The following is a 14487-nucleotide window of genomic DNA, read 5'->3' as shown; positions in this document are numbered from 1 at the left end:
AAAAAAAAAAAAGAGAGAGAGAGAGAGGAGACAAATAGAAAGCAAATAACAAAGACCACCGATATCAGAGTAAGCCCAGTAAGTCTGAAGAGCTAGACACTCCATTCAAAAGGCAGATGGGATCCCTGGGTGGCGCAGCAGTTTGGTGCCTGCCTTTGGCCCAGGGCGTGATCCTGGAGACCCGGGATCGAATCCCACGTCGGGCTCCCGGAGCATGGAGCCTGCTTCTCCCTCTGCCTATGTCTCTGCCTCTCTCTCTCTCTCTCTGACTATCATAAATAAATAAAAATTAAAAAAAAAAAAAGACAAAAGGCAGAGATTGTCAATCTGGAATGAAAACCCAGGAGCTGCTATATGTAGTCAATAAGACAAACTTTACACACAGACATACAAAACAGGTCAAAAGTCAGAAGATAAAGAAAGATATATCATGGAAGCAAAAAGCCAAAATGGCCACATTAATACCTGACAAAATAGATTTCTCTATGAGTAATCCTAAAAACAAAGAAGATCACTTTGTGATGATAAAAGGGTCCATTATATGTGTATGTGCACCTAATAACTGTTTCTGAACACAGACAAGAAATGAAAAGGGAACTAAAGGAAGAAATGGACAAATTCACATTCATGGTTGAGGCTTTGAAGCTAAAAACAAAAATTTAAAATTTTTTATATAATTCAAATCTCATAGTTCTAATCTGATAAATTATTTTCATATTTTGTTATGTGTATAACAATATTCTGCTGTCTTAAGCAAAATCAATGTGATACAGTCCCATTTTCTGTTTTCCTTCATACCCAGATCTTTAGAAAAGGAATTTCTGATCCTTGCCTCCAGTCCATTATGTGTTTTTGCCATAACATACTATCTCTTTCTTTATTAAAAAAAAAATTTATACACACACACACAGATAGTGCCTCCCCTGCACGTCCCTTCTGTTTCCCCATCCTGTCATAGAAAAATCTACCCTCCATGCTTCTGTATTTACGATGTAAGTTTGTACCCATAAATAGTCTATACTATTATCTTGTGCTTTGGAATCTTGTAAAAAGGAGGATGTATGATATATTAAAAATATATTGACACATGTAAACTGAGTTTATTTTAATTGATGTTTATAAACCAGTCCTTAGCCAGTCCTCTTCTGGGGACACTTTGTTTGCATTTCCTAGCTGTTACATACAATGTTGCAGCTGAGTATTCCCTAAAGCATGGCTTCAGCCCTGCTTAGGTTCTATCAGATTGCTCTCTGGAGAGCTTGTCCCACTTTACTTTCCCTCAGGACTGTGAGCATTTGGAGTTCTCCTCCTCCTCACCAAAACTTGATCCCAGATTTTTCCATTTTTTCCCAATTATTATATTTAACATTACATTTCCCTAAAAACAAGGGAGGGTAAACGTCTTTTTCATGTGTTTGTTGGCCTTTTGAATTTCCTTTTCTGAAATTGCCTTTTCATCCACTTTTTAAGTTGGATTGATTGTCTTTCTCTGAGAAATTTATAGTTCTGTGTTTTGAGTACTACCTTTGTTGGCAGCAAGGATTCTAAGTGTGTTCTCTGGGCTCTTACTTGTCCTTTGGCTTCACTTATGGTAACTTTTAGCATACTATAGCTTTTAAATTATAAAGTAAATAACTGTATGTTTTCTTTTATAGTTTGTGCTATCTGGTCCTTATTTAAAAATTCTTCCCATCTCAGTGTCAAAAAGATGTGCCTTCTGTATTTTGTGTAAAAAGATTTCAAGTACAGTGAATTATTTGTTTCCTTCATCTGTTGGGAATTTACAGATGATGTTGGGAAGGGGGGATGTTTTATCTTTATCCTGATGTAGAGCTCCCTCTAACTTACCATTTCTGCTGGGTACCACATGCCCTTCTCCTCCGAAGCCTTTCTATGCTCTCTTCTTTAGGTCGATTTGAGTAGCTCCACATAAAGACCACACTATTTTAATTACTCAAACTTTATATCATATCTTGAAATCTGATGAGCCTTATTACGTTTCTTTAAAATTACTTTGGCCATTCTGGATCCTTTGATTTATTTAAAAATCTTTTTATAATGATACACACACACACACACACACACACACACACACCAAATATTTCATAAACTATAAATGTCGTGAAACCAAACAAGTCACTATAAAGTGAACACACCCATAAAAACCCATACAGGCCAGAGTACTCCCAGCCTCCAAAGCCTCTTGGCACCTCTTGCTCCTGTGGCAGCTCTCCCAGGACAGATGGTCATCACCCTCATGCTTTGCTCCTTCGTTTTTGCCCTTGGTATGGATGGATGTGTGGATGGATAGACAGTTGGATAGATAGATCAGATTGATCCATTCACAAAAGTGGAATCATATAATGTATGCATTTTTTGTCTGGCTTCTTCCTTCTCACATTATGTTTTTTAAACTTAAGCTTTAAATATTCCAAATGCATTTTATTTATTTTTTTAAAGATTTTATTTATTTATTCATGAGAGACACACACACACACAGAGAGAGAGAGAGGCAGAGACACAGGCAGAGGGAGAAGCAGGCTGCATGCAGGGAGCCCCATGTGGAACTCGATCCTAGGTCTCCCAGATCACGCCCTGGGCTGAAGGTGTCGCTAAACCGCTGCACCACCAGGGCTGCCCTCCAAATGCATTTTAGTGTTTGTTTGTTTGTTTGTTTGTTTGTTTGTTTGTTTGTTTGTTGTAACAGTTTGCTGTTCTGTAGATAATTGTTTTTCCTTTCTAGGCAGTCTGTTTTATCTCTGGTAACTTTTAAGGACTTTTTCTTTGTTTCACTACAATGCATCTAGATATAAATTTCATTTTGTTATCCTTTCTGGGACTCTTGCATTTTCAATCTGAGATTTACATTCTTTATTATAAATTCTGGAGAACTCTTAACTATTATCTCTTGAAATACTGTCCTGTTCTCCCCACCTCCCCCCATAGTCTTTTTCTGGAATCTCTATGAGACCTTCACTGAGGGCCTCTCTTCTCTGTCTGGAATCTTATGGGCAGAGCCCTGGGCCTCCCCACTGGGCAGGCTCTGCCCACTTCAAAGCCTCTTTGATTCACACCCTACAGAGCTTTTACCTTCTCCCTGAGAAGGAGAGAGGGTGGATATGGGCTACATTGGGTAGGGGCAGGATTCAGGGTTCCTTCCTGCAGAGTTAAGGAGGACTCTGCTTCCCTCCTGCCTTCACAGTCCTTGGTGCCTCTAATCCATGAGGCTCTCTAAGCTCCAGGAGACCTTGCCAGCATTTAGATTTACCTTTCTTCCCATTAGAAATCACTTCCATTACTCAGCGTGTTTTCCATTTTGTTAGTGTGGTTCAGGATTGTAGATGCCTTCTAGTTTCATTGAGTGTGGAATTTGTTTCCATTTTCTTTGTTGTTCTGTATTGTTTTTGAGAGAAGTGGCATACAAATGATTTGAAACCAAAAGTCCTCTATATCGTCTCTTCTAGCTGTCCCAGTCTGTCTTTTGCTCCTACCACTGCACCAGAACTGTTCTTACAAGGTCATCAGGGCTTCCATTTCACCAAATCCAGTGCTCATTTTCCTCCCTGGCCTGGTTGAACCTGGAGCTGCATGGTTCATAGCTGGCTTTTCCCAGCCTAAAACTGTTCTCTTCACTTCGGTGATACCAAGCCCTCCTAGTTTTTCTCCTCTCCCTTGGCAGCACTTCCAGGTGATATCACTGGCCTCTCCCACTCTGTCCATGCACAGAGAATTGCTGCGTTGAATCTACATCCTCTTCTCCCTTTTGCTGTTTGTCCCATGCCCTTGCCATTACCTAATCCCAGGGCTTTAACCACCGTCAGTGCCTGTGAGCCCCGAATCCTTACCTCTGCTATGTTTTCCCTTGAGTTCCAGATGTGTAGACCTGACTGCCCACTTGATATCCCACTGAGATCTCGAATAGATGCTGCCAGGCCCATTGCTGCATCGCATGTGCTGTTTGCACTGGCTGAAAGGTTCTTCCTCTGAGTCTTCAAATCCCTGGCACCCACCCCATTATCCTGAGGAGCTTTGTTCAAATGTCACTTCCTCCAAAGCTTCCCTGACACCTGACCTACAGACGGTCCCTGCTCCAGGCCACTTGTTTTCTTCACAGAACTTGCTTGATGTTTGCTCATTTATTCCCTAATTTTCCATACTGACCACTATTACCTCTGTGAGTAGGGCCTTGTTGATCTTGTCTTCCACTGACCTCTAAATGCCTGCAACAGTGTCCGGGGTATAGTAGATGCTCAGCAAATTCTTGCCTAATTAATTTAAATTGTATTAAGAAAACATTAAAGTGTACTTTTCTCCTATTAGCACATTGTCAAATACATTCTAACTTGGTGAGAATAATTCAACTTCTTATCCTCAAAATCAAATTCACAAAATTCAAGTTGTTAGTTTTTTTTTTTTTACAAAGGAATAGCCATACTTATTTTAACCTAGAAAACCATAGTCTTTAGATGTCTATTACTGTACAAATTACCTTAAAGATGAAAAATAGGCTTATTTGTAAAGAGAATTGTGAATTAGTATTGGCAGGGATTTTATTTTTTTTAAGGATTTTGAAACTAGAAAAATCAGTACTTGAAAAATGTATTAGAACAAAATGTAGATTGTCTAATTTTGTGATAAATTTATTATATGCTGGATCGCATCATTGGCCATTAAAGTTGTTTTCTGCCAGTACCTGTCTCTGATGGCCATCTGCCAATAAGAGTAACCACAGAGTTAGTACACTGTGAAAGTGTTTTTGATAATCAGATCTCGTATGGCTTTAAGAAAATATTGTTTTTTTTAAATATTTTACCAGTTCGTTGAGTGTTAAGTGGTTAGAATTTTGCTGTCTTTTCTAGCTTAATAAAAACAAATTTGTTCACTGACTAGATTTTTGTTGATTTGTACTGCTTCCTATTCTGCAGCTTAGAAGGAGTTTTGATTGTCACCCAGTGCTACTAAAATGAAGAAAAATCACATCTGAAGTATTTTATGGTTATTGATTTCTGTGTTACTATGTTCTTTAATATCATTACATTGAAACAATCCAGTTGGACTTTTCTCCTTTCAGATATCAGGCATCTGCTACAACAGCAAAGTGTTCCAACTCCAGCAGGTGCTCTGCATTCCCAGATGGATGGCAAAGTTCTTTTCTTGGACACTTGAGCCTATCTTCTCATCTCCAGAACCCACCACTGAAGCCAGAATCGGGATGGGAGCCACAGTAGACATCCAGAGACAGCAAAGGATGGAGCTGCTTGACCGGCAGCTGATGCTTTCTCAGTTTGCACAAGTGAGAAGGCAGAGACAGCAGGTAAGCAACAGGCAGAGACAGCAGGTAGCAACAGAATAGTAATTCAAAATGCAGAAATACTCAGTGGTCTCAGTACACTTCGCCTCTGTGACTGTTGGTGTGATTGAGAGTACATTTTACCCCTATGCATTACAAGGTGGATCATTTGACATTTCAAGGTAGGATGGAGGTCTCTGATAGTGGCTTTCTTAGCTGTGTGTGTGTGTGTGTGTGTGTGTGTGTGTGTTTAAGTTAAAAAAAAAACAACAAAAACTGCAGCCGAAAGACTGGTCAAACTGGACATTCTTGTTCCACTTCTATTAAATAAACATGATTTCTTAGAGAAACACCAACCTAGTTAACAAGATATGATATTTATCTGCTCTTATAATCTTGTAAAAGCCACAGTGTCTTCCTGTTAAAATGCTTATTATCATGTGCTCTGGAGTGAAGAGCAGATGTAAAACTTCTCGATGGAGAGAATATGAAGGTAAGAAAGTTTCAGGGGAATAACCAATGAATCAAATCTGTTTTCTTAGCCTTGTCATTGATATCAGGAAATCTTGAGCATTTATCTACAAAAACTGCTGTATTCAAACACTCTAATAGCACACTTGTCTGTCAGGGGTTACTATATGTCAGCCAAAACCTCACACGTGATCTTGCTTTGGCACCCTGTGATACAGCATACTGGGCTCTTCATTTCTCATGTCCATCTTCTTTACCCTCTGGGGTGTGAGAGAGGATACCGTACTCTCTTGCCATCTCCCTATCTCTTGCCCTTATTGAGTGTGAGAAGTAGGTCTGCAGGCCTCACAGTGGTCTGGAAAAGTGGCATCAAGTGTGGCATCCCAGATGTCCCATTGGAGGTATGGGTCCCAGCATTTAGATCTGGATTGGAAGAAGGGGTCCCTTATGAATGGGTTGACTCTACAGGTGAAAAACAGAAGCAGGGATCCCTGGGTGGCGCAGCGGTTTGGCGCCTGCCTTTGGCCCAGGTCGCGATCCTGGAGACCCGGGATCGAATCCCACATCTGGCTCCCTGCATGGAGCCTGCTTCTCCCTCTGCCTGTGTCTCTGCCTCTCTCTCTCTCTCTCTCTGTGACTATCATGAATAAATAAATAAAATCTTAAAAAAAAAAAAAAAAAAAAAAGAAAAACAGAAGCAGAGGGTGTTCCCTACAGATGTATTTGAACTTGAGATGACTCTAGAATGTACAGGGATCCCTGGGTGGCGCAGTGGTTTGGCGCCTGCCTTTGGCCCGGGGCGCGATCCTGGAGACCCGGGATCGAATCCCACATCAGGCTCCCGGTGCATGGAGCCTGCTTCTCCCTCTGCCTGTGTCTCTGCCTTTCTCTCTCTCTCTGTGACTATCATAAATAAATAAAAATTAAAAAAAAAAAATAGAATGTACAACAAAGATACCTGTGATACAGTTAAATGTGGAGGACAGACCACCCTCTCAGAAAGGTCAGAGCTGGGGGTAGAGATCATGGAGTCAACTTTGTAGGGTTGACTAGGTGCTAGGTGAGTTCTTTAAGAGAATTACATCCAAGATGAACAGAAGCTATAGATGAAGCCTCATATGTAGCAAGAGGAGGAGCTGAATTCTTCAAGGAAATAGAAGGAAGAATGAAAAGTATGAGAACTCAGAATGACCAGCGTCCAAAAAATGAAGTAAGGATGAGTAAAAATATTTTTCAGGTAGAAAGGGCAAAGCTGTGAGGGAGAGAAACAAATAAGGTAGGATTCTGAGGTTTCTGGCTTAATAATGGGATAGATTGATGATAGCACCGTCTCACCAATATCGAAAGAGTAGATTGGCGGGAGAAATATATTGACTGGGGTACTTTTGGAATACCTGGGAATCCCATCAGATGGCTACAGATCTCATGCTCATGAGCAAGCCAGAGAAGTTGAATCGCTCAGCTTAGCATCCCCAGACCCAGTTTTATGCATGAAGTTTCTCAGGGAATGCTGTCAGGATTGGTATCTTTTGGAGGAGTGATGGTCAAGGACACAGGGAGGCTGAACAACAGTTATGAAGAGGGTCTGAGCCAGCCTTACAGAGAGCTGTGGAGATAAGGAGAGCCCTTCCAGATTGCACCAGATTTGGCCAAGGAGCTGAAACTGGCAACCTCCACCAGCTGGTCACTGGGAGCGATTGCAGGTCTTGGACCGACCGGCTCTCCTTAGGTGCATACTATCCACAGAATGGGTGTCCCTGCCAACAATCCCCGCAGCAGGAAGACCAAGCACTTCAGTCCTGGGGAGGTAGGGGATCTGGGCAGCAGACCAAAGCATCCACCTGTTGGTGCTGCTTGCATCTCTTATTTGACATAAATTCTTGGAGCAGCTCCTCCAAGACTCTAATGACAGTCCTTCCCCAGGAGAGACCTTCAGGAGGAAGGTTAATAGGACACATTTCATCCCCTTCTGCAGAAGCTGATCTCCAGGCCATACTGGTCATTATCTCCGTCTTCTACTGTCCATTCCACCCTTGGCTGGCAGACATACTTGTTGCAGTGATACAGAGCCTCATCCCTGTGAGCTCTGAGTCCCCAATTACCACACCTCTCTCAGGCTGTGTCTGCTGCCTTTGTCCTCTTACTGTAAAAAGGGGGCCACGGGAGTACCGAGGGATGCCCTAGTGCCACACGTACTTTTTCCTCCTACTTTTTGTCCCCCTCACTGTACTTTTTCCTGAGGATTGCAATTAATTAGTCCTGCCATGACAATGATTTCTTTCCTTGCCTGTTGCCCTGTTGGCACAAGAGCCCAAAAGGGCAACAGCTATAACTTAAAATGTAATGGCCTTCTTACTTTGTCCCTGATGGAAATGTGTTACCCTCCTGGGAGGCAAGCTCTCTAAACCCACGGAATCTAGTTTCAGGGACCAGAAGCCCAGATTCCCAAGTGGGTTACTGGGTGAGAGGGTATTCAGGGCCACTTCCACTCTGACCTCTTTATTTCCAAGATCCATGTGTTCTACCTGTTAGGGACATAGCACCCAGGTAATGGTTGTTAATTTAGGGTCTGTACTGCTTGGCTGGAGCCCACAGTGCCATCCTTGTGGGGCATCCTCTCCAAACTGGCATTACACTTGTATGTTCATCTGGCTGTCTTATTGGTCTGGCGGGCTGGCAGCTCCTAGGTCGTGTGATACGTGAGAGGATCAGTGCATCCCACTTAACTTTGCTGTAAGTGATCTTGTGATCTGATGCAATGTTAGTTGGAACCCTGGTCAGTAGACCAAACTTCAGTAAACCCGTAGATGGTGGTGCTGGTTGACAGAAAAGGCAGGCAGACCTAGAACCAAAATATGTGTCGATTGCAGTGAAGATGAATTGCTGCCTTTGTTATAGTCAGCTCAGGCTGCCATACAGAATATCACAGACTAGGTGGTCTAAAAACAGAAAATTCTTTTCTTACTGTTCTGGAGGCTAGAATTCCAAGATCAAGGTGCTGGCAGGGTTGGTCTTTGGAAAGGACTCTCCCTGAGTTGCAGATGACAACCTTTTCACTCTGTCCTCACATGGCCTTTTCCCACACTATGCATGCTCCTAGTGTCTCTTCTTATAAGGATACCTATCCTATTGGATTAGGGTCCCACCCTTACAACCTCATTTAACCTTCATTACCTCCTTAAAGGACCTGTCTCCAAATATAGTCACGTTGGGTGTTAGGGGACTTCAATCTGTGAATTTGGGGGTGAATGTATAAGTCCATAACACTGTCCCTTCCAAGGTGGAAAGGGCCCGGTATAGCCTGTCTTGCATGGACTGTTGCTTCTCCTCAAGGGATGGTGATGTATGAGGGCTCAGAATCGGTCTCTGTTGCTGGCAGTCACTAGTCCAGCCTGGACAGTGGGGCCCAGGCATAGCCTCCATCCCTGCCATCATGGTCGCTCTGTTCCTGTGCTAGCACTGGGGGTGCCGGTGAGAGAGGCTGGTTGATGTCCGTTGGCTGAGTCATTCTGTCTCCCTCTTCTGTAGTAGATGTTTCTGGTAGATGAGCATTCCAATGTAATGCTCAAGTCTTGTTTCAGTGTATGCCTTTATGTTTCTTTTGCCTTGTGCTGTCATGTTTCATCTCACCACCTGGCAACTGCTTAGTATTCTGTCACCCACCCACCTGTGGTCCTCACTTGGTTCTGGGGTCACAGTCGGTTGTTACTTGAGATCTCTGAGCAATCTGGGTGGGTCCTCTGTGGGCACAAGAGAAGTGAAAAATATGCCCTTCCCCTTAATGATTCTGTGATCAACTTCAAGGAGCTTGAGCAGATATACTTGAATTAGATAATACCCGGGTACAACAAAAGCATTGGCCTGAGCACCCTGGGTGTAAGGTATTGGAGAAGAACCCCGTCAGTGTGGCATGATACTGTGTGGTTTCAGGGCTTAGGAGGACAGGCAGGATTGAGTGGGCTGAGATGAGGCAGATTTATCCCCAAGCAGAGGACCAGCAGGAATGAGGCAGGCACAGAGGTGATAAAGAGGTCCTGGAAAGGAAGACGTCTGGGAGGCCCTCTGGTTGAAGCGCAATGGAGCATGCAGTCATCCCCGCCCACCCCCCCACCCCCCCATCCTTCACCCCTGCTGAAGGATGACAGGGCACAAGTGAGAGACGGGAAATCATGTTGCACCTGTAATAGAGGGAGAGGTGTTTAAACCTGATAGCATATTTGGGATTTGACATGGGAGGCTGTGAAATGTGGTTTAGCCAGTAGTAAAGGTAGGACAGTGTTCTAGAAAAATCCATTGTATTGCAGTGTACAGTGGAATGGAGAAAGCAGAGAGCAGGGAGGAGGAGACAGAAGATCTTTAAATCTAGCTCTCAGCTGTGAGCTGAGGGCCGTCTCCTTACTGAGCACCTCTCCGCTGGCTCCCTCTTGTTTCTCAAGGCTCTGCCATCCCGGCAGGTGACCCCCAGTCCCTCCTGTTCACCCCGCCGTCAGCTCCAGCAGCCAGATCTCGATTACAGACCTGACTCCCTCTCTCCCGGGCTCCAGACCCAGACATCCCACCCCCTATAGGACATGCTCCACAGGCTCGTGAAGTCTTCCATTTCTTTGCTAAACTGGCTTCTCCTGGCTCCCTCCCTGAATGAAAAGCACCATCATCTACCTGCCCAGAGACTCAAGCCAGAATGAGGCTTCACCTCAGCAGTAGAAAGCCATTCTTCCCTGTGTCCATCCCACTACCTTAGATCATTGTCACTTAGCTCTCACCTGGAGCCTGGCCACAACTCCCTGTCCCCACCCAGCCCCATGAGTCGTCCCCCAGAGTGATCTCTTTAGAGGCACAAATATGATTGTTTTACTCCACCAGACTCCTTCAGAAACTCTTCATGGCTTTCAGGATAGTTAGCACTCATTACCCGGGGCCCTTCTTGTGTTTTAGCCACCTGTCCTCCCCTGCCCCATGGTGCAGCCTTAGGCTAACCTTGCTCAACTGGTCGGAGCACATCAGAGCCCCGGTGTTGGTCACTGCTTGCCTTCACCTTCCCATGCCAACATGCCCACCGCCCACCCCCACACACAGGCTTTGCTTGTAACTCCTATTCACTCTCCAGTCTTCCTTTCAAGGGTTACCTCCTCTGGGAAACCTCATGCAGTCTCTTGGTGTGGCTCTGATCCTCTCCCTGTTCCTACAGCCCCTAGGTATCTCTTGCATGGTACTCCCCAGTTGGACACCTCACTCCTAATTTATTTCTCTTCCTCTACCAGTAGGGTGTCTTGAGGAGAAAGGTGGGTAGAGACCTTTTTCTTTGTATCTGCAGTATGTGAGTAGTGCTTGGCACATGGGAGGAACTCACATATTTGGGAAATTAATGATTAAATATGTATACAATAAATATTTACAGAATTACTTAATGTCCTGAGGCCAGCTGAATACAGGTGAATAGTCAGGGGGAAGGTATACAGATAACCTCAGAAAGGACTAGTGTGAGGCAAACCATTAAAGATCCCCTGAGACCCATGTTTCCAGAGTGCAAAGAGAGGAGAAAGGAAAGCAGTTCCAGGGAGATAAGGAGAAAACCACAAGGTGCAGCAGCCAGGGAGAATAGAATGTTTGAGGGAAAGTGGGAGAGGAGGTGTTCAGATTCAGGTACTCTCCTCCCCAAATTAAAAGCCAAGCAGAGATAGTGAGGAGGAAAAGACCAGTAGACTCAGCAAGAACTGGTTCAATTTTGAAGAGTGTCAGTGAGAATGCAACATTGAGAAGCCACACATGGATTGGAAGTGGAGGAGGAGCATGCATCACTTTTTTTTTTTTAAATTTATTTATGATAGTCACAGAGAGAGAGAGAGAGAGAGAGAGAGAGAGAGGCAGAGACACAGGCAGAGGGAGAAGCAGGCTCCATGCACCGGGAGCCTGATGTGGGATTCGATCCCGGGTCTCCAGGATCGCGCCCTGGGCCAAAGGCAGGCGCCAAACCGCTGCGCCACCCAGGGATCCCGCATGCATCACTTTTATTCTGAGCAGCTGGCCTCATTCTCAGAGACAGCTACGGTCATCACAGCAACACTCTTTAAAGTTAACGGCAATGTTATATGAGCAAACATCTTTAGAATGTTCCATAGTGTATACACATTCCATGGCTTCTAAGGACAGTGAACGGTGGGATGACTCTGTAGACCTTGCTTCCTCTGGCTCTTGAGACCAGAACACTGACAGAGTCAGTGTATAATGTCTTTAGGTTCATCAGGCACAGCGGTATGATCTTTCTGAACATTACCATGGTACTTACTGCTGAAAAGCCCATGGACCCTTGTCTCAAGGTCATAATGACGATTACTGAGTTTACCACATGGTAAGGCTCCAGTCCTTCCTTCTGGTTCTCCTCACCCTCCACCACCATGGTCCTCCCACTCCTCTGTGCATTCACATGGGGCAGGGTGTTAGTTATGCCATGACTCCACTCCTCTCCCCATGACAAGATAGCAGGCTGCGTGGCTGGTGACAGTTCAGAGTCTTTTTGCTACTTGCAGCTGTGGATCATTTTTCCATTCGGGGCCATTACATAACTTTTCACAAGTTTGTGCTTTCTTCATTCAAGTAGTATGTGAGCTCTTGAAGACCAGGAGCTATGTGTTTTACTTATTTTTGTCTCTCTTGGTCGTACTAAAGTGAGTAGCCCTGAGGGAATGATGGACATTTCTCTGGCCCACAAGAGATTTGCAGCCCACTCCCTACTAGGGGAAGAGAGATGAGTCAGTACCAGGTGCTGGGTCCCTGCTGGAGTTCATATGCAGCAAAATGAGAGTCCCAATCCCACTCTGTGGCTGACAGGAACCTTGAAGATGCCAGCATTCAGGTAGGGTTTCAGGCCCAGGAAACCTTGGGAGAAAAAGCAGAGGAGCTCCAAATAGCTGTGGGAGTGACAAGTGATTGCCTTTGCCTGAGCACAGGTTTCCTGAAGGAAGAGGCTGGGGAGAGTGCAAAGGCCCGGACAAAGGGGGTCGTAGGCCACGTGAAGAATTGTTTTTCCTTTTGTTCTGCAAGGAGTCATGAAGCCTTTTAAGCAGGAGAGCATGTTAGGTTTGTTTTTTAAGGATTATTTTTGGCCATAATCTGAGTGATCAGTGGAAAAGGTGACCCTGGATGAAGAAGACCAGTGGGGATGTGATGAGGACTCTGGGTTTTCAGGATATTCATGGTGGCGAGGCAGAGCTCCCTCACGGAATAATAGTAAATGGCCACAATAATAGTAAATGGCCACAATCAGGCTTTGCAGAACCTCCGTGCATTCACACCTCCAGGGCAGCCGCTTAAATTCCCCAGTCATGAACATTTGAATGGGGTTGCTGCATGCATCTGCACAGGTTCTCTGCATATAAGAGCCTCTCCACCAGTAATGATGGGAGAAACTCCAATGCTCGCAATAGAAAAGCAGCAGAATGTAAAAGAAGGAGCAAGTAATTTGTTTAACTAGAGATCAGCTCTGGGTTGACAGGAGATCTGTACACATACCTAATAGTGTTGTCATGAGAATAAAATAATTTATACAGACTTACTTCATATAACAGAAAAATCTATTAAGTATTAGTATTATAATCTCATTGGACATCTGTTTTCTGGCTCTCAGAATATTTGAGAAAGAGTTCTGGTTTAGGAGCTAACCTGATAGTTGCTACTCTTGAAAACTTGTAACCTTTAGAACAAGGGTCAGTAGGCTGTGGCCCATGGGCCAAACCCAAAACTAAGAATGGCTTTTGCATTTTCAGAGATCTTCAGTTTTGCCTCTTGGTCTTCAAAGCCTAAGACATTCACTAGCTGACCTTTTATAAAAAGAACTTTGCCAACCAGTTGCTCTAGAAGATTATATGGCCAGCAACTTTGAAAGTGAAGTTTTACTAAAAGTCTTAATTCTCTCTGGGTTCTGATCATCTGTTATTTGTGTGTCCACCATTTTCTCTGTTGGCTGATGATATTAATGCCATTATATGCCACAACACTGACTTGGTGATCGAACTTTTCCAGAAGGTACATCTGTAAAAATCTCCATTTCCCTTGGAACCACATTTAAGGTGAAGCCCATTGTGGGTGCACAGTGCTTGGGATAAGCCAAGTGGAAGTTTTGTCAGCAAAGCAATGGAGTCCATTGGTGCTAGTTTCTTTATTACCTCTTTGTTTTTTTGACCTTCCCAATGTTTCCTGAATGATCATCACCTCTGTTTTCAGTAATAAGCAGTCTGTTTGACCTGCAAGGAAAGAAGATGTTGCTGCCTATAGCAGTTCACCATTATTCACAGGTGCATTTCAGTTATTTTCGCAGTGTTCAGTTGAACTGAGCTAGCTATATTCTCTCACCCTCTCTTAGTTACATTTTGTGGCTGTGAAAATTGTTCTCTCTTTACCCAGCGACGGTTGTTAGGTAACACCTAACACACATTATTATGAGTCATATTTGCCTTGTAAATCATGAGTGTTCCTCTCATTAATCAAGTATTTTTAATTTAGTAAAATATTTTTAGTGTATTAAAAGTGCTTTTAGGTTCTCAATGTGTTTTTTAAGTTTTTAATAACTTTATTGAGATAGAATTCACATACCTTATAATTCATCTACTTAAAGTGTACAATTCCATGATTTTTGGAATATGGACAGAGTTGTACAACCATCAGCACATTCAATTTTAGACTGTGTTTATTACCCCAAAAAGAAACTGTACCCAGTAGCACTCACTCCT

The 14487-nt window shown here is 43.7% G+C and overlaps 1 protein-coding gene across 2 annotated transcripts in view; it reads left to right on the top strand.

The window, feature by feature from the left end:
• UBAC2 (UBA domain containing 2) overlaps positions 1-14487 on the top strand; it is a 179510-nt gene that overhangs the window by 129335 nt on the left and 35688 nt on the right. For both annotated transcript variants that reach the window (XM_072782515.1, XM_072782516.1), the window contains exon 7: positions 5072-5314. In XM_072782515.1, the coding sequence (XP_072638616.1) occupies positions 5072-5314 (243 nt within the window). The remainder of the gene's footprint in view (positions 1-5071; positions 5315-14487) is intronic.

This window comes from Canis lupus, chromosome 17 (genome assembly GCF_048164855.1).
Source record: "Canis lupus baileyi chromosome 17, mCanLup2.hap1, whole genome shotgun sequence".
NCBI classification, from domain to species: Eukaryota; Metazoa; Chordata; class Mammalia; order Carnivora; family Canidae; genus Canis; species Canis lupus.
This window is presented reverse-complemented; position numbering and strand designations above follow the sequence as displayed.